At 39.8% G+C, this 20211-nt stretch overlaps 1 protein-coding gene across 12 annotated transcripts in view; it reads left to right on the top strand.

Moving 5' to 3' along the window:
* CCDC30 (coiled-coil domain containing 30) overlaps positions 1–20211 on the top strand; it is a 132925-nt gene that overhangs the window by 53589 nt on the left and 59125 nt on the right. For 8 of the 12 annotated variants that reach the window (XM_019429207.2, XM_019429211.2, XM_019429208.2 and 5 more), the window contains 4 exons: positions 3223–3348; positions 4691–4828; positions 6799–6968; positions 19254–19497. The exons of 1 other annotated variant lie outside the window; for it this stretch is intronic. In XM_019429207.2, coding sequence (XP_019284752.2) covers positions 3223–3348; positions 4691–4828; positions 6799–6968; positions 19254–19497 — 678 coding nt within the window. Of the gene's footprint in view, positions 1–1802; positions 1917–3222; positions 3349–4690; positions 4829–6798; positions 6969–19253; positions 19498–20211 lie in introns of those variants that run through there. 3 more of the 12 variants (XM_019429217.2, XM_019429214.2, XM_019429215.2) reach the window with 3 other exon arrangements.

Here is a 20211-nt window from a genome sequence, read left to right as displayed (position 1 = left end):
AGCTCAGGTCATGATCTCACGGCTCGTGGGTTCGAGCCCCGTGTCGGGCTCTATGCTGCCGGCTCAGAGCTTGGAGCCTGCTTCAGATTCTGTGTCTCCCTCTCTCTCTGCCCCTCCCCTGCTCATGCTCTGTCTCTCTCTGTCTCAAAAATAAATAAGAACATTAAAAAAAATTTTTAAGTCATTTCTTGAGGAAAGAGGAAGTAACTAAATAGATTTTTGCCATTGAAGTTCTCTTGTGATCTTTCAAGAAGAAAAAGACTGAAGCTTTCTTGATTGTGTTTAGCAGCCAGGCAATGGTGATATCACTCAGTATTAACCAAAGAATCATTCTCAGCAGCGTAATCGAGTGAACTGAATGCTGTAATCCGGGGGTTAGGAGCTTCAGATCTTGATGTAGGGTCACGCTCCCCTTCGCCTGCATCATCAGCTTTTAGATGGGTGCTCAGGTGCCTCATGCCATCATTCCTGGTCTCTGACTACTTTACTTTCTGTTTCCTACAAATAGGAAGTAAAAGGATGGAAATTAAGATCTGAGTGCCTACAATGTTGTAATGACTCTGCTGTGGGTTTGATATAACTCATGTAATGTTAACAGAAAATTCTGGGAGGTAAGTATCGTTCCGTCTTCTGCATAGTGAGGAAACCAAGATCACAAATTCATAAATGTGGAAGATCTCAAATTTCAACTGACTACAAAACCCACATTTTTGCCACTGTGACTTTCAAACTGTGTTTTAGGGATCCTTGACATTCTACAGATGCAAAGCTCCAGGCCTTCTGCCTCCACACCGACCAGAGAAGCTTCCATTTCTGGGAGCCCTGGAGGCAGTTTCCCCATAAGAATTCTTTTGAAAATAAATGAGAGGGGGTGACTTTAAAAGAACAAATAATTTAGTGACTACTGGGTGGCTCAATCAGTTAAGCGCCCAACTCTTGGTTTCTGCTCAGGTCATGATCTCACAGTTCCATGGGATCGAGCCCACATCAGGCTCCGTGCTGGCAGCGTAGAGCTAACTTGGGGTTCTCTCCCTTCCTCCCTCTCTGTGCCCCCTTCCCAAAAACAAATAAATATTTAATTAATTTTTAAAAATTTTAAAAGAACAAATAATTTAGAAAAGCAATCCTTTAAACCAAGTCCTCAAGATAATGATCTGTATTCCTTACCAATTTCTATATGCAGACAGATTTATCATTAATTAGATCCTCTTAATGTGGCTAGTATGCATATTCTCAGAGAAAATGCTTAAAAGAGAAGAAATGCTAGGTATCTGGTAAGAATGATAATAGCCACAATATGTCAAGCATCTCTCATATGCCATGTTCTGTTCTAGATGTTTTATAAACATAGTCTCATGTAATCCCTATAACAACCCTCCCCAAGGTAGGAGAGATAGTCCCACTTCATATTTGAGAGAATTTAAAGGAACTTGAACAATGTAAGAGACAGAGCTAGGAGTTATTCCAGGTTTGTCTGGCCTTCCAGCTGATTTTGTTCATCATATTAACTCTTATGAGGATTTATGGAGGGGTTTATATAGTGGATTTATTATAACTGATGGGGGTTACAGCATGCCCAACACTGAGCACATGAACCTGGAGGTGATGACCTGGCATGTTTCTTCCTGTCTGGCACCCACATCTGCCACCCCATTGGCTATGCCTGTGCGAGGGCAGAGCACAGTGCAAGCACACAGCACGGATGGCAGGAACACTTGTCATACTGTGCCCAGGAGGCATAGTTTGGTTCAGAGCATTAGATGATCCCCACCTTTCAGGTAGTGGAATACTGAAAGTGGAAAATTCCAAGCTGTTACACCGTTCTCCAGAGCCGTTGGTAGCTACCCTGTGCCAGTTAGGCAATTCCTTAGCACGTCAGTCAGTGCTTCCCTGTTTGCTGTTGCCTGACAGATGAGGTAGGCTCCCTTCAGCTACCCAGAGCTCTCGCCATCCCACTGCTCATCTCTCACATTGTTTGCTGCCCTTTTCCTGTGTTTTTCTGCTTGAAACTTTGGTCACCACGGAGTCTGTGAAGGACATAAATTGCCTAAGTGCATAATTATTTTTAGAATGGCATAAATTATGGGAGATTTCAAATATATATCCCTTTGAAAACTATCTTTTAAAAGTTATGGCATTAAAATACATGACATTCTTATGCTAAAAAACACAAAGGAAATGAGGGGAGTTGAACCATTTCCCTACACTTTGCACAGAGGCATCTCAGGTGGTGGAGGGGTGGGGCCAAGAAGAGCTTTGCCTTGAGTGCTGAATGCTCAGCGTGTCAGGTATGGATGTGCAGAAACATTCACCAGGGCAGAAGAGGGTGGGTGATATCCTTTCCTGTATCCTTGTATGGTACTGCTAAGAAGTCGACCTCATTCTTAGCCAGGTCTTTTTTCTATGCCCTTAGACAGGAGGATTTGCAAAAGTTACACCGAGGTTTTAGCATCCATTTTTCCAGTTTCCTTTTCCATTCTTTCCAACCCATCTCTTCCTGTTTTATTGATATTAAACACAAAAAAGGGAAATTATTAATAATCAACGTTACTAAACTAATGGATTAATTTTGGAAAAAACCTGTAGGTCAAATGAATACATATCTGGCAGCAAATTATGAATCCAGAAGTACAAGCAAAGCTCCAGCATACTTTTGTCCAAAATTTAATTAGGTAAAACTCTTTGGTTGATCCACCCTTTCCTTTCTTCAGCTTAAGTAAATATATCTGAGCCTCACCTCTGTTCTCTGTAAAAAAAAAAAAAAAAAGTTGTTCCAATTTTGTAGGGTTCTGGGAAAATAAAATGAGATTGTGCAAGTAAAACATGTACCGTAATGTCTGACATATGCTAAGCACTAACTACCTATTAGCTGATCTCATTATTATTGCAATTATTATTACCAACGAATTTAGAAAGATTTCAACAATACTTTGTATTTGGTCGGTGCTTAACATTTACAGAATACTTTCAAAATCTCACTTTATTCCTACTCCGATGGCTATAATGTATGTAGGAAAAGTATTAGCTCCATTTTACAGTTGAGAAAACAGACTCAGAGAGAAAAATGTCTCTTACGAACTATGGTACCATGAACTATTTTTCCCAGCTTTATATCTCCTTTAGGTGACTTTATAATTTAGTTAGGGTGTAAATTAGTATTATTAGAATTTATAGGAAACATTATTGTATGTAGAAATAATTATGTAAAATGCTTTTTTGCAGATTTTGAAAATGAGCCAAGAAAAAATTGACATATTTGAAAGTAAGTTGTCAGAAGAGAGAGAAAGGAGAAAGCAATCGACATCTGATCTTAATACTGTACAGAAGGCTTTGAAAGTTGATAGTGAGGTATTCTGCCACTCAGGATGTTATTCTCCTCTTTTTGCATTCCTAATTTAGGGATTTCATGTTACCATTTATTTTGATTTTAAAATAAATAGTAGCTCTAGAATATGTGTTTCTGTTAGTAATAATGGGGTGACTGTTGTTCCCTCACGCTGAGTTCCAGCTCCAGCACTAGCCAAAAAGAGACCTTTAAGTAGTAGGTGGTTTGATTAGTATGGTGGCCATAGAGTCATGGACTTGTCTCTCCTTTTAACTGCTTGTCCTACCATCTTGGAAAGGTCTATCAGGAGACAACCAGCCTACATTTAAAAGAGAGACCTGGAAGTGAGTCCATGGAAGTCTAGATCACCAACTTAGAGGATGGTGACATTTAATCAGTTTGCAGGGTGGGTGACAGCCAGTGCAATGCCCCAAATCCCATCCTGATGACCTACAGGAATTTCCAATACAATGAGGTAGGAAACTGATACCACTTGCCTTCTTCCTGTGGCCACTCTCTGTTCTCTCTCCTTTTTGCCCAACACTTTCCTCATCAACATTCTCTTCTCCTTCTGATTTGAAGGCTTTGGGAAAATACCATGTAACTCCTTTCCTAAAGTAAATTTAATATCATCCGTTTCCTTCACAGGACACCACAGACTAACTCTCAGGCCCCAGTCATCCACCAGCCAAACTACATCTTCCATGTCATCAATGTAGAAATTTGATAAGACTCTACATATAACTAAAGGGTTTTCTCTCACAAATATAGGGGGAAGAAATCAGAGGATTAGAGGAAGCCCTAGTCACTGAATACACATTATTAACTAAGGCAGCATAATTTGTTGTGAAGAACACAGAGTTTGAAGTTGGTCAGATGGTTGAATCTCAGCTTTACCACTTCCTGGCTATGTGAACTTGGGCAGGCCACTTACACTCTCTGAGCCTGTTTCAGTAGCCCTTCTGCATGAGGTTGTCACAAGATTAAAGGCTCAGTTATTCTGTAAAAGGTACATTTGAAAAAAGATACACTTTAAGCAAGAAAATATAATTAGTGCAGGAGTTGCTGAAGAATGTACCCTCTCTACAAGCCTTGTAAAAAGTAGGAAGAACTCTGGAAACCCAGTCCTTCCACCTGTGAGTGATAGAAGCTAAGAATGCTCAGTTTCATTAATTGACTTAAGTAAACTTTACTACTTAACTACCTTAACTACTTTCTTAAAAGTAGTTCTGCTAGAAGAATAAGTTGGGGGGAAAAAAGCAAAAAAAAAAATTGTGAGAGTTGTTTCAAAGATTCCATTTTAGAAATATTATACCTTTTATGGGGAAAATCTCATTTTACTAAATGTCTTTATTTCTTAATCAGGAGGTGCAAAAATCAAGGTCAGAACTTATATGCCTTTATAATGAAATTCAAAGTCTTCCAAGGGCAGCAGAAGACAGAGACCATTATTTAATAACATATGACCTGCTACAAAGAGAGAATTCTGAATTAGAAACAAAGGTGAGACTGGATTAATTATTTAAATGTTCAGTGTTAGACTTTATCTCTTATGAGGATACAATAAAAGGAAATTAATTTTCAATAAGAGATTACATGTAAATTGGAGTTTCTTTTATTATTATAGAATAAATTCCCATATAGTGTAGGCTATAAGCCAAGCTATGACTCAGAATAGACTTCAGTCTTTCACTCTTAGAATTAATCTGTGAATTTTTTTTTTTTTTACTTTGAGTCAGTTTCCCAAAAGCTTAAATTTTGGACCACATATTATAATGTAAAAGGTTTGCTCAAAAATACAACCACCAAATGATCCAGCAATTCCACTATCTAGAGAGATATACCCAAAAGAATTGAAAGCAGAGTCTTGAAGAGATATTTGCACACCCATTTTCACAGCAGCATTATTCACAATAGTTAAAGCTTAGAAGTATCCCAAGTGTTTCTTGATGGATGAATAGATAAGCAAATTGTGGTATATACACACAATGGAAAGTCATTGAGCCTTAAAAAGGAAGGAGATTCTGCAATATGCTACAACATGGATGAATCTTGAAGACTTTATGCTAAGTGAAATAAACCAATCACAAAAACACAAACACTGTATGATTTCAATTATATGAGGTACTCAGAGTAGTCAAAATCATAAAGACAGAAAGTGTAATGGTGGTTGCCCAGGGACTGGGGGAGACAAGAAAAGGGTGTAACTGTATAATAGGTATTGGGTTTGTTTTACAAGATGAAAAGGGTTCGGGGGATGGATGGTGGCAGTGGCCGCACAACCGTGTGAATATATTTAATACCACGGAATCACACACTTAAACTAGTTAAGATGGTAAACTTTATGTTAAGTCTATTTTACCACCACCCCCCAGTACTCAAAACAAACAAGTTGACTTAAGTGTCTTCAACCTTAAACCTTTGAATCAAAGCATTTTTTTTTCAGTTATACTGAAAATTAGGCTTATACTTAGAATTAGAAAAATATTTAAATGTCCTGACCCCACTTTGTTCCCCAGGTGTAAAAATGGCTGCCAGACCAGGGTTAGTCAACATTGGAGGTTGCCTGTAGTGTAATTTCTGGAGTCCCACCTATTATTAACAACTCTGGGCTGAAAATTCCCTTCCTCAGTTACTCTCTGGGTCTTGATTAAAATGGCAGAAAGAAGTGAAGGCTTGAACACACAGTTAAAAGATATTGGGTTATATTTTAGTACATGTGAAATGAAGGACTAAGTCCAGGCCTCATTTATGTGAAGTTTTTATCCTGAAAGCAGGGTACAAGTTGCTGAGAGATTGGGATATGGATCAAATAGTATGTGACTTAGGGAGGGAAAGGTTCAGAACATGGGGTTTGCTGTCTGGGAAGGGAGATTATGGGGCATAGCCTATAACTAAGCTTTGTTTGTGGGATCTTGTCAGCAAAGTGAGTTACCCTCATACTGTGCAGTTAAAGGATCTTGTCTTATGAAATATCATTGGATAGTTTAACACAGGAGATAAACGTAGGCAATAAGAATATAATATAAAAATGAGAGAGCCATATCACTATCCTGCTAATCTGGCTCTCTCTCACTTAAAAAACTTTTTATTTTGAAATAATTTCAAACTTATAGAAAAGTTGCAAAAATAGCAAAAAGAATGCCCACGTACCCTCACCTCTCCAATGTTAACATGGTTGGTACTACATTTGCTTTATCTTTCTCTCTCTCTCCCTCTCTCCAAAAATACCCTTCTTTAAAACCATGGATTTATGCATCCTTATGCCTGTGGTAAAAATGGATTAATTATATAACAACTGCAAAGTGTTAAGTTAAACTAGAAGAAGATCCTTCAATTAGATGTTAATTTATATTACTTGTCAATAATTATTTAAGCATTTAATGGACTAAATGACTAAATGTACTTTTTTTCATAATTATCTGTAAGAGTATACAAAATAGAATATTTGTCTTTTCACTTTAACTTTATAGGTCTTGAAGCTTTCACAAGAATTTGAACAATTAAATCATTTTACTGTAGAGAGAAAAACTGCAGCTACTAATTTAATTACAGGTGAAAATATCTGTAAAGGTCTTGTGTCTAAAGAACCAATTTTGGAAGTAGAGATTCAAAGCCCAAAGGAAGAGGAAAAGGAACTCTGGTAAATTGAGAAAATCCCATATCACATTAATTATTTGGGGGTACATTTGGCTTAATCATCATAAGAATTTGATATTTGTTGCCAAATGATGTGAGTGGAAAAATTAGTTATAAGCAAGCATTCCCCAAGAAGTTTGTCTTTTAATATATTATTAAATTTTTAAATCTTTTCCTGCTTTTTAAAATAATTTTATGCTTCTTGTAGAAAATTTGGAAAGCATGGAAAAGTGAAAGGAGATGTTAATAGCCCATAATGTCACCAGGGGGACATGTTAATGTCCTAATTTTTCTTTCTTCTCTCTATAAACCTACATATATGTGGGATTTTTTTTTTTTTACATAATTGGACTATACTCCAAATATCAAAAAAGCTGAGAGATTTTTGCTGTTTTTATTTAACATTGTATCTGATAATTTTGATAACCCTTTTCTTTCTTTTTCATTCTTCTTTTCTCTCTTGTTAATCTTGCCCTTTAACTCTTGTCTTTCTACTTTTTCACCAAAAGTATTTTTTCACAGAAACTTGTTAGACTTTGGGCAAATGTATTACTCTGCCTTGGCACGATAATAGATGCAATCGAATTCTGTCCAGGCAAAAGCCTAGAACTAGATCATCAAAAGGGAATGAAAGATGGCAATTTGACTTATATATTATATACTAAAGGATACATCATCAATGAACTAGGAAAATATGGTCTAGGTATGGCCACATTTATATCTTTCAAAATGTTTTAACATACAAGGAGGGTTTTTTGCTAGTTTTGGACCTCTGAATTGTATGCCCTCCTAAAAGTTGCTTTTAACTTTAGAGTGTGCTTTGAGTCCAAGATTCACAACCATGAAACCTAGTTGCACAAGTGGGAAAAGCATATTGGAGAGGTGGTGGGGAATAGGTGTAATAGTGGTCACAAGAACAAAAAGCCAAGAAGCTAGATCACAGCATTTAGGTTTGCTATAGGGGAAAAAGGAAGTCTAGTTCTTGAGCACTGGAAAAGTATATTACTGGGTTTTTGAGGGAGATTATTCTAGAATCTCTATAAGAGATAAATTAAAGAAGAAAAATGGACCAATTAATCCAGATATGAGCTACAGATGAAGAGACAGTGGCCTAGATTGAGTAGGCAGCAGTGGAGATGAAGTGTCCAATTTGAACACTCTTCAGAGAAGAAGTTGACATTAATTATCAAAGCTGACAAAAATCCACCCACCTGACTTGGGGTAATTGGTAGGGATACTTGCCCCACAGAACAAGGCTATGGCCTTAATTCATTTGGAGGTGGGGAACCTTGCCATGATAAAGATACTGGACTTCTCTATAAAGAGCTCCTTGCTGCCACCTGTTTCCATGACTTGGTCTAAATTAAATTACTTCCCAGCACCAAGACTGTGAGATGTCTACATATCTGCCCTATGCTTCCCTCTCTCCTCATAATGTTTCCTTGCTTATCTCCTCTGTCCCACTTCACAGCCTCCACATATCTCAGATCCGTTACACAATCACAATCAACAGTAAAATTGCCTATCTACCATGTGCCAGGTACTATAGGAAGACACTGAGGATACAAAATAAGACACAATTCCTACCCTTATGGTCCAAATAGCCTGCTGGGGGAAGATAGTGTTGGATACTATGGAAGCACAAAGGAGGTGCCCTGGCCCGGGCTAATAAACCAGAAAATATTCTTAAAGGAAATAACAAACCGAGTCCTGAAGTATGGGTAACCGAGAGCCAAGCAAAAAGATGGGGGATTAATTTTCAAGGGGGGTATGACATGTACAAGAGAAGGCATGATTTGTTTGAGGAACTCAATGACCTCAGTGCTGCTACAGCATAGAGCTTGAAGAGAGGAACTGGGGAAGGAGACCGTGAGAGTGAAGAAGTAGGCAGGGACCTGATCATGAGGGAACATGAGTGTCTGCATGAAGAAGTTTGGACAACAGGAAACTACCACAGGGTTTAGTAACATAAAAGAGACTAAGAAGATTTGTGCTTTAGAAAAATCACTCTGTTGGGGCGCCTGGGTGGCTCAGTCGGTTGAGCGTCCGACTTCGGCTCAGGTCATGATCTTGCGGTCCGTGAGTTCGAGCCCCGCGTCGGGCTCTGTGCTGACAGCTCAGAGCCTGGAGCCTGTTTCAGATTCTGTGTCTCCCGCTCTCTCTGACCCTCCCCCGTTCATGCTCTGTCTCTCTCTGTCTCAAAAATAAATAAACGTTAAAAAAAAAATTTAAAAAAAATAAAAATAAAAAAAAAAAAAGAAAAATCACTCTGCCAATTGTGTGGGAAATAGATTATTGTACAGGAACAAAGGCAGTGAGACCAGTTAGGAGACTGTTGCTATAATCTAGCTGAGAGATGGTGGTATTTGTGAGGAAGAGAAAAGTAAAGGGAATTGAGAAGAGGTAGACTCAACAGGACTTCAGGATTAATGAGTATAGGAAATGAGGAAGAAGGCATGGAAGTCAGAGTGTGGGCAGAGTTTAAAGAAGACTTTCAAGGTTCTGGTTTGATGGTGTCATCCTCTGAGTTTGGGAACACAGTTTAGAGGGAGGAGGGGAAGGAGTTCAGCTTTTGAAACACTGACTTTGAAGTGTCTCTGGAGCAGCCATGCCAAGAGCAAATGAAGACTGGGCTGGAGATAAATTTGAGAATCATCTATAAGTGGACATAAGCAGAAGTCATATGATGGATGAGATGGCCCTGGTTGTTGTCTGATGAAAGTACCTGAAGGCAGAAACCAAAGAAAAGCCTCTTTATAAGAGACGAAAAGAATTACCCTCAAAAGTAACTGAGACAAAACAGCCAGAGAGGTAGAAGGAAAGTCAGGAGAGTATGTGTTACAGAAGCCAGATTAAAGAGTGTTTCAAGAAGAAAGGAATAGCAAATAGTGCCATGTACTGCCAAGAAAATAAAGAATAAAGAGTGATTACTGAATCAGATTAAGAATGTGGTTGAAGACTTTAGTAAGAGTAGCTCCAAGGAAGGGCAAAAAACAAATGGCTCCCTAGATCCCATCTCATGGGATGGTGAATGGGAGTGAACTGAGGAGTGAGTGGAATTTGAGGAAGTACAACTGGTGAGTGTAGCTGCTTTCCAAAAAGTTTGGTTGTGAAAGGGAGAAGGGAATATGGAACTGAAGTGAGAGAAAATTTGTGTATGTTTAAATGCTGATCAGAAAGAGTCCCCAAATGGACAGGTTTAGGATTCTGCATACCAGAGAGGGGCTAGCCTTAGGAAGTCAGCCACCTGGTCCGCTGTAACAGGAGGAAGAAAGGGAGAATGGACAGAGATCCAAGTGAGTTTTTAACTTGAAACCAAAGGATTGTGTGACGATTTGTGTCTTCTGTGAAGTAGGAAAGAAAGTCATGTGCTGAAAGAGGAATAGAAATATCAGAGTTTATAACATAGTGAAAAAAGTTTGAAATAATCACTATGGTGAGTGGAAAGGGAAGCTGACTAAGGAGGGCAGGTAGTGTTGAGGACCCAGTTAAGCTAGAGACTGTGACTTTGTATGGCATCTGTCTTTGAGAATATGTGATCTGTGGGGCAACATTTAGTATAGGCATGAGAAGACAGTTGGATTCGTCCAGGACCAAGGTTTTGCCACACGAATGCAGTGGAAGGACAATGGGGGACGAAAGTTGAACATTTTATTTAGGCAGTGATTAAAATAATGAACAGTAGGCTCTACGTTGGATAAAGAAGCAGGTAAAGGGAGCTGATAGAAAAAGGGAAAAGTAATTGAATGTACTTATGTAAAAATTATGTAAAAAGAAAAAGCTGAAATCTGGATATCTAATTTTAGTTATTTTGGAAGTGAAGCATTTGCTGATGATACAACTCATAGTGTGGTTATGCAAGTAGCTGGCAAAGAGGGAGAGATGAGAAGATAACTGGAGATAAGGAGACTGAGGAAGTGAGATGCCACGACATTGGTGGGTGATCTGTATGGACCTTGGAATCCTCCAGGATGATTGCAGGACTTGGGGTGAAGAAGACACCAGAAAGCCATGAGCCAAAACCTTCCATTTGAAGAGAAGTAGAAAGTGTTTACAGCACACCTAGCATGGTCCAATGCACATAGAAGCTGCTCCATAAGCCAAATTGATTGATTCTTGTAGCACATCTCTTCTACTAGATTTTAGCTCCTTTAAGATAATGGGCTCTTTCTTGTTTTTCTGTTGTTTATAGTGCCTTTCTTTTAGAACAACAGATCTTAGAACAGGAGGGACCTGCAGATCTTCTAGTGGTTTACAGAGGTCAACCTTCTAAAACTTTAGGAGCTCTGTAAGGGTCTCAGAAACTGCCATGGGAGATGAGGAAAGACTGATGAGTGGAATTCTGTGTAAGATTTTACTTCGAGAAAGAAGCCACAGCTAAAATGTTTGAAAACCACTGCTATTTAGCTAAGTCTTCTCCTTTCACAGAAGAGGTCTCTGAGACCAAGAGAACTAAAATGACTATTTTGGTCACAGTCACGTACTTAGCAAGTTATCAGCAGGACTGCAAGAGGTCCACATCCCCTAACTCTGAGTCAGAAGTTACCACTTTATCTACTTTGTAGAGGACATAGTCACAAATATCCCAAGGGCAAGAAGGTGCTGGGACACTTGGGGTCTAGGTAATTGCTCTGAAAGTGAGCTTTATGGTGTTAAAAAATTACTCAGGACTCTGTCTCTGTGTATGCATAACATGGAGGGGCGAAAGGGGAGAAGAATGAAGTCCCATCTGTCTTGTTCTGGACTGTCTCCAGTGTCTAGAACAATGCCTGACACACAGTAGGTACTTTTAAAATATTGGAATGGGGCGCCTGGGTGGCTCAGTCGGTTAAATGGCCGACTTCAGCTCAGGTCATGATCTCGTGGTCCGTGAGTTCGAGCCCCGCGTCGGGCTCTGTGCTGATAGCTTGGAGCCTGGAGCCTGCTTATGTTTCTGTGTCTCCCTCTCTCTCTGCCCCTCCCCCATTCACACTCTGTCTCTCTCTGCCTTTCAAAAATGAATAAATGTTGAAAAAAAATTTTTTTAATAAAAAATAAATGAATAAAATATTGGAATGAATGGAGATTTCCTCCTCCCACTGTGTACTTGCAGCTAAACCCAAAGTTGGACTTCCAAGAGCAGCTCTAAGTTTGCAGAGCCCAGCTGATCTCAACCTGGGTTTGCTTTATTAGGAAGCTTGGGCCAGAGCAGCTGGTAGCTTCCCTTGACCTTAATGAGCTGTATTTTTTTCTAACACATTCTCATTTACCATCACATTACATCTTACTACCTTTATCAAGAATTATATGATAAATCAGGGCACTAGTGTGGCTCAGTTGGTTAAGCATCTGACTCTTGATTTCACCTCAGATCATGATCCATAGTTCATGGGGTTGAGCCCCACATCGGGCTCTGTGCTGACAGTGAGGAGCCTGCTTGGGATTCTCTCTCTCTCCCTCTCTGCCCTTCCCCAGCTCATGCTCCCTCTCTGTCTCTCTCAAAATAAATAAGTATTTTTTTAAAAAGAATTATATGATAAATGTTCAAGTTGATTTTCACTTCCGATTCAACTTGACAGTGAATTTATATCCATTGCACAAACTACTGATGCAATTTTCCTCTTCCTCTAAACTATTCCTTCCCCGGTCCAATCTATTCAGTGAATAGTCCCTCCCTTCACATAGTTGATCAAATCAAAGCCTAAGGAGTCACTTGCTTCCTCCCCACATCTAAGTCATCAACAAATCCTGTCAGTTCTACCATGAAAACGTAAAATATTTAACCTATTTATTTCTATCTGTATCTCCACTGCTACTACCCCACTCCCTGACACTGGTATCATTCACTGGGACTATCACGATATCTTCTTAACTGACCTCCCTGCTTCAATACCTCTTTCCTAATCCATTCTCCATAGATTAACCAAAGTGGTCCTTTAATAATGCAACTTGAATAATATTACTCCCTCTCTTAAAAACTTCTCAATGGCTTCCCATTATGCTTGAAATAAAATCTAAACCCTTACCATAACCAGTAAGGTCTTCTGTGACTTGGCCTCTGCCTACCTCTCCAATTTTATCATCATACCATTTTCTGCCTTGTTTATCATGCAGCCTTTCAGAGCCTCTAGCCCTTAAAGCACTTTCCCACTTCAGGAATTTTGCACTGACAAGCTTTTCCTGCCCAGAATGCTTCTCCCCCAGTTTTTCATGTGGCTGACTTCTCTGCACATTCGCAGGTAATCACTAAACACCATGTTAGGAAAAGTCCTAACTCCTGCTCTCCCATGTTACCTTATTTGTGATGTATCATAATCTGATTATCTTGTTTACTTGTTTGTTGTTTGTCCTCATATTCTTCCTCTTGGTGTGTGCTCTATGAGAGCATGGTCCCGGCTGTCTTGGTCACCGTTAACTTTTTAGCACATACAACAGTGCTTGGCATATAATTGATATTCAATAAATATTTGATGAATGAATGAGCTCATCTTTTCTTTTGCTTCCTCTCTGGAAACAGAGTTCTATTGCTACCCAGAAAGAAAATGCACTTGAGCAAGGGAGATGGGCAGAGGGAGAGAGAGAGAATCTTAATCAGGCCCTATGCTCAGTGGAGAATCCTACGTGGCACTTGATCCCACGACCCTGGGATCATGACCTGAGCTGAAATCGAGAGTCGCATGCTCAACCAACTGAGTCACCCAGGCACCCCTCCATTTTTTTAAGGAAATCTTTTTATTTTTAGGTACTTGTAGATTCACATGCATACGGTTGTATGAAATAATAGAGAGATCCCATGTACCCTTTATCTGTTTCCCCCATTGGTGACGTCTTGTAAAATTGTATTGTAATAGCATAACCTGGATATTGACATTGATACGGTCAAGATACAGGACACTTACATCACTACAGGGATCCCTCATGTTGCTCTTTTATAGCCACCCCTCTCTTCCCTCCCACCTCACCCACTCCTTAACTCTAGACCCTATTCTATTGTAATTCTAACTAGTTTATTCTCCATCTCTGTTAGTTTTTCATTTCAAGAATGTTATATAAATATAACCCTAAAATATGTAACCTTTTGGGATTGGCTTTTTTCACTCAACATAATTCTCTGGAGATTCTTCTGGATTATTGATACAATAATTGGATCCTTTTGACTGTTATGTAGTATTCCATAGTATGGCTGTTCCACTTTAACCACTCATCCATTGGAAGACATCCAAGTTATTTCCAGTTTGGGCTATTTTAAATAAAGCTCTATAAATATTCAAGCTTTTATATGAACATAATCGTTCATTTCTCTGGGATAAATCCCCAGGAGTGCAATTTCGGGCCACATGATCATTGCACATTAGGGTTTTTTTGTTGTTTTTTAAGACACTGCTAAACTGTTTTCCTCCAGTGGCTATACCATTGTACATTCCCACTAGCAATATAGGAGTGATCCATTTTTCTGCATCGTCACTAGCATTTGGTGTTGTCACTTGTAAATTTTAGCCATTCCAATATGTGTGTAGTGATATCTCATTATAGCTTTAATTTGCATTTTCCTGAAGGCTAATAATATTGAATATCTTTTCATGTGCTTATTTGCATCTGTCTTTCCTCTTCATTGAAGTCTCCTTTCATACTTTTGCCTATTTTCTAAGTGGGTTTGTTTTTTTCACTGTTCAGTTTAGAGAGTTCTTTATGAATTGTAGACACTAGTCCTTTGTCAGACATGTGATCTGCAAATATTTTTTCCCAGTCTGTAGCTCATCTTTCACCCTCTTACCAGGATTTTCTCAACGTGAAAGTTTTTCATTTCGATGACATATCCATTTTTCCTTTGATGGATCTTTTTTTGATGTTAAGTCTCAGAATGCTGCTTAACTTTAAATCCTGAAGACCCTTTCATTTTATTTGTAATTTTGCATTTAGGTCCATTTTGCATTTGAGTTTTTATTTTGATTATTGTATTCTTCATTTCCAAAATTTCCATTTGATTCTTCCTTATATCTTCTCTTTCTGTGCCAAGACTTTGTAGTTCTTTTCTGAGACTTTGCATTTTTTCATGCATTTCAAGTATATTCATAAGTTTATCAAAGCATTTTTATAAGAGCTGATTGAAAATCTTTGTCAGATAATTCTGACAAGTTGGTTTTTTCATCTATTTTTGCCTTTTCTCATTTCCCTGCATTTTGGAATAAGGAGTAATTTTAGATTAAAACCTGAATATTTTGGGTATTATAAGACTCTAGGTCTTAATTAAACCTTCAGTTTAGCTAGCTTCTTCCGATACCCCTCTAGCAGGGGGAGTAGGAGAGTGCTGTCTCATTACCACCCCAGGCAGGGTAAAAGTCCTTGTTCCCCGTCAACCTCCATGGACACCCAAGGAAAGGGGAGGGTGCTCATTACAGCTGGTGAGGGTGGGGGTTCTTACTCCCCACCAGGCCTCTGCTTAGACTGCTCTGGCTGTGAGTGGGGGGAATGCCTTGTTACTGCTACCACTGGGTCTCCAAGACCCCACAGGGAAGTGGGTAGGGATGATCTTGTTATGCTGGACAGGGGTGAAAGTCCTTACTCTCCACTAGGCCTTCTCTGACACCACCCCAGTGGAAAGGGAGAAAGGTGCCTCCTCACTGCCAGGTCGGGGTGAAAGTCTCCCCATGTCTTTTACTGCTTGGCAGGGATGAAAGTCTCTGCTCCCTGTTGGCCTGTGACACCACCCCAACAGGGAGTTGGGGTGCCTCATGATAGCCTGGTGAAGGTGGGAGTATAGACTCCCAACCTGACCTTTGCTGACATGGGTGAGGGTGGGGCCACAATTTTTTTCTGTGACGTTTGGAGTAAAGCAGATATCGTCCACAAGTTTTCTTACTTGTTTTGCTGTCCATTTCCTGGTCCTCTGTGTTTGTTGGTGCTGTCTGGGTTGCCGGCTTCTCCACCTGCAAGTCTAAGATATTTGAGGTAAAAAGAAAATGCAGGAAGCTCGCAGTCATGTCATTCCTCAGGTCCTGAGTACCTTACCTAGTCTGCCTTCTCTCTATCTGTCAGAGGCTTCTTATGTCTGTCTTACATATAATCCCCATGTTTTTAGTTGTACTTGGTGGGAGAAATAGGGAAAACTATGTTTACTGTTTTCCTGGAAACAGAGTTAGTTTTTCCATTTTAAAAATTATGAGGTACGGGGAGCCTGGGTGGCTCAGTCGGTTAAGCATCCAACTTCAGCTCAGGCCATGATCTCACAGTCCATGAGTTTGAACCCTGCATCAGGCCCTGTGCTGACAGCTCAGAACCTGGAGGCTGCTTTGGATTCTGTGTCTCCCTCTCTCTCTGCCCCTCCCCTGCTCATGCTCTGTCTCTCTCTGTCTCAAAAATAAAGAAAAACATTAAAAAAATTTTTTTTTTAATTACGAGGTGTATGTTTGCATTTTCCCAGTCTTCAAGTGTATCTGGCTTCCACTGGAAGTAGGAAAAGGAAAAGAGTTTATGGAGGATGGAAAACATCATTGTTATTTTATCAGAAATTTATTTTTAAAGGATTTTAGTCTTTATTTCATATTGTTTTGTATAGTTTGAATACATCTTCTTTAAGTTTATTTCAAGAGAGACAGAGAGAGTGGACAGGGGAGGGGCAGAGAGAGAGGGAGAGAGAGAATCCCAAGCAGGCTCCACACTGTCAGTGCAGAGCCCTATGTGAGCCTGAAACTCATGAGATCATGACCTGAACTGAAACCAAGAGTCAGACATTTAACTGACTGAGCCACCGAGGCACTCCTCGTTTGAATATATTATCTTTAAAAAACTGCTGAGTTCAAAATAAAATATTTAATTCTTTTTTTAATACAGTACTAAAGGAATTTTAAAAGGGAAAAATAAAGACTCCCTGACATAATTTTTCCCCTGTTCCTTTCCAGTTTCTTCTATATGTACATTTCCCATGGTATCATATATGTTTATACACATATACATACACATATATGGTTTATTGTCCTACCATTTTACTTTAATTAACGTATTTTTCATGTTGACGAATAGTCTTTATACCACTTTCAAGTTGATTTATCTTTAATTCTCTCAGCCATTTCTGTGTCTCCATTTAATCACTGTTTTAAGTAGCATGCTTATGAGCGTTATTATACATTCAGCTCTTTTCTTCTCATGAATTATTCTACTGCAGTAAATTCATTGGTATTCAATTATTCAGTCAAAGGGTCTGAACATTTTTATGGCTCTTGATCTGTACTGCCAAATTGCCTTCTTGAAGAATTTGAGCACCAACTATGATTTGTGAAGCATGCTATGCTAGGCTCCAAGATAGCTGAAACAAATTTAAAATGAAGGAGCAAAAATAAAATCGGCATGCTTGTGTTCATACTACTTTTCATCCACTCTATCTAACCACTGAAGGTGCATTCCCTCCCCTCAGCTTCTGTGTCTCACAGTCTCTTGGTTTCCTTCCTCCCTCCCTGGCTTCTCAGTTTCCTCTCCAGACTCTCATTCCCCTGCTTGTTCCTTACCGGTCTTTAGGTTCCTATCTAGAATGGTCCTCCTCCTCTCACTTCCTGCCTTCTCCTTGGCTCATGTTATCCCATCCCAAGGCTTCTCACATTCTTCTGTATCTGTATCTTCACCAGAGGCATTTTTCCAATTTTTTTTTTAATGCTTATTTATTTTTGAGAGACAGAGACAGAGACAGAGACAGAGAGGGATCAGGGGAGGAGAAGAGAGAGAGGGGGACACAGAATCCAAAGCAGGCTCCAGGCTCTGAGCTGTCAGCACAGAGCCCAAAACGGGGCTCAAAGTCATGAGCTGTGAGATCGTGACCTGAGCCAAAGATGGACACTTAACCGCCTGAGCCACCCAGGCGCCCCCATCTTTCCAATTTAAATCCCCATTCCCCCTTCTTGGTCTACCATCCACTGGCCTCTCTGCTCCAGGCAGAAATCCAGGTGTCATCCTTTATTCCTTTTTCTCTCTCCCCTGCCACAGCCGGTTCATAACAAATTTTTATCAATATTGTGTTCTAAATATCTCTAGAATCCACCACTTGTTTCCATCCCCACCACCCTGTTCTAGTCCCTGTGGTTTATCACATGGATCACTACGATAATCTCTGGTTTCCCTGCCACGTGGCATCCAAATGATCTTCCTAAAGGACGTTCTCTCTTTTGTCTCTGGGCCTTTACCCATTTTATTTTTTGAGACATCCTCGAACACCCTTTTTTTCTCTCTGTTCTCATCTATACCAACACCTTCTCCCAACACACCTACATACACGCGAGTATGCACACACCTGTCCCTTTATGTTTTCCTAGTTTGTGCCTACTCATCCGTCAGGACTCAGATGGCTTACTACTAGTTTAATCTACTCCCTTATTTACTTATCTTTTTTTACTCACTAAATTGTAAGCCCTTTAGGGCAGGGATATGTCCTAGTGCCTGCCAAAATGTCTGGTGCTTACTGAGTAATTTTAAAAAAATCTTTAGGGGTGCCTGGATGGCTCAGTTGGTTAAGCAACCAACTTCGGCTCAGGTCATATCTCACGGTTTGTGAGTTTGAGCCCCACGTGGGGCTCTCTGCTGTCAGCACAGAGCCTGCTTCAGATTCTCTGTCTTCCTCTCTCTCTGCCCCTCCCCTGTTTTCACTCTCTCCCTCTCTCTCTCTAAAATAAATAAACATTTTTTAATAACAAATTATAAAAAATTTTTAAAATCTTTATAAGCTGTGTCTGCCCAATGTCATACTTAAAGTTGAAAAGTGAAAAATTCATTTAACTGGTTGTTTTGGCATAGACAAAAGTCTTTGATGGGTCATCTCCCTGAATGTGAGTTAAAAAAAAAAAAAAGGACTCATCTGTATTTAAAGTTTATTTATGAGAGTAAGATAACCGTTCTGCTGTAGAATTCAAGTTGGAGGGGTGCCTGGGTGGCTCAATTGGTTAAGCATCCAACTTAGGCTTGGGTCATGATCTCACAGTTTGTGGGTTTGAGCCCCGCATGGGTCTCCGTGCTGACAGCTCAAAGCCTGGAGCCTTTTTCAGATTCTGTTTCTCCTTCTCTCTCTGCCCTTCCCCTGATCATTCTCTCTCTCTCTCTCTCTCTCTCTCTCTCTCTCTCTCTCTCTCTCTCTCTCTCTTCCTCCCTCTCTCTCTCTCTCTCTTTCTCTCTTTCTCTCAAAAACAAACATTAAAAATTAACAAAAAAAAAAAAAGAATTCAAGTTGGAAAATTGGCTTGTAGCACTGTTAAGGTTTTTTTTTTTTTCTCCATATTCTGCTACTGTAATGAACATTTTGACAGTTTTTTGTTGTTATATTTGCACCAAGTCCTGAACTAGGAGAAAGTAAGCAGAAGGAAATTCCTGAGGAGTCAGTAGAGGAGGGCACTTTGCCAAAAGAGAGGCAGGAGGAGGAGGACTCACAACAGAACCAAGATATGAAAGGCGGAGAACAACAGTTGACCTTGAAGCCTGAGGAAACTGTGAGGCTTAGACAAGAGCTGAATTGTGTAAATCGGAGCTTCCTTCCATCTCAGAGCTCCGGGGATAATTCAGATGACAGTGGTACCCAGGTAGGTGCTGTAAACACATGCTCTGACTGGGTCCATTTCCTCCAGTCAGCTGTGGATATAGGCATAATTTTTACAACAACATCAGTGTGTTTTGTTAAGCACGCTCATAACCATGGCCTGAATGGTAATAAAATAGCAACCAAAATCTGAACTAAGCCCGGTCATTGATGCACTTTGTTATAAAGGGCTCTTAGGCTCGGTTAGGCTCCGCAGGAAGGAATGCTGATTGGTTGTCAATGTCTGCCCTGGGGAGGTAAGACAGGGAAGGGCAGGATTTGTGCCACATTTTCTGTTCATTGCACCTAGCTTAGATGTACAAAATACTTTGTTTGGGTGGGGAAGAGATCACAGTCTTGGAATTAAGTTTGGCTTTTGCTATTTACTAGAGATCTACCTGCTGGAGAGATCAAGAGAGTGACGACCAACCACACTTCAGCTCTTACAGCTCAATTTTGCAGGTTCTCTCTCATACAAATTAAGATATCCCTACACATACCTTTCTAGGAATTATTCTGAGATCCACAGAGGGAAGCCTTTGTACACATAAGTAAACTAACTTCAAAAGACTGACAAGAGGCATTTAAAAATGGATTCAAGTGTATATTTGGGGGGAGAGGAGGGGCAGAGTAATAGTAAAGGAAGTCAAAAAAACGTTTGAAAAGAGATTCAGATATAGAGTCTGAAAACTAGGCAAGTCACAGTAGAGAAAGAAAA

The sequence above is a fragment of the Panthera pardus genome, unplaced genomic scaffold (assembly GCF_024362965.1).
Source record: "Panthera pardus isolate Hobbes unplaced genomic scaffold, ASM2436296v1 HiC_scaffold_11, whole genome shotgun sequence".
Lineage (NCBI taxonomy): Eukaryota > Metazoa > Chordata > Mammalia > Carnivora > Felidae > Panthera > Panthera pardus.
This window is presented reverse-complemented; position numbering and strand designations above follow the sequence as displayed.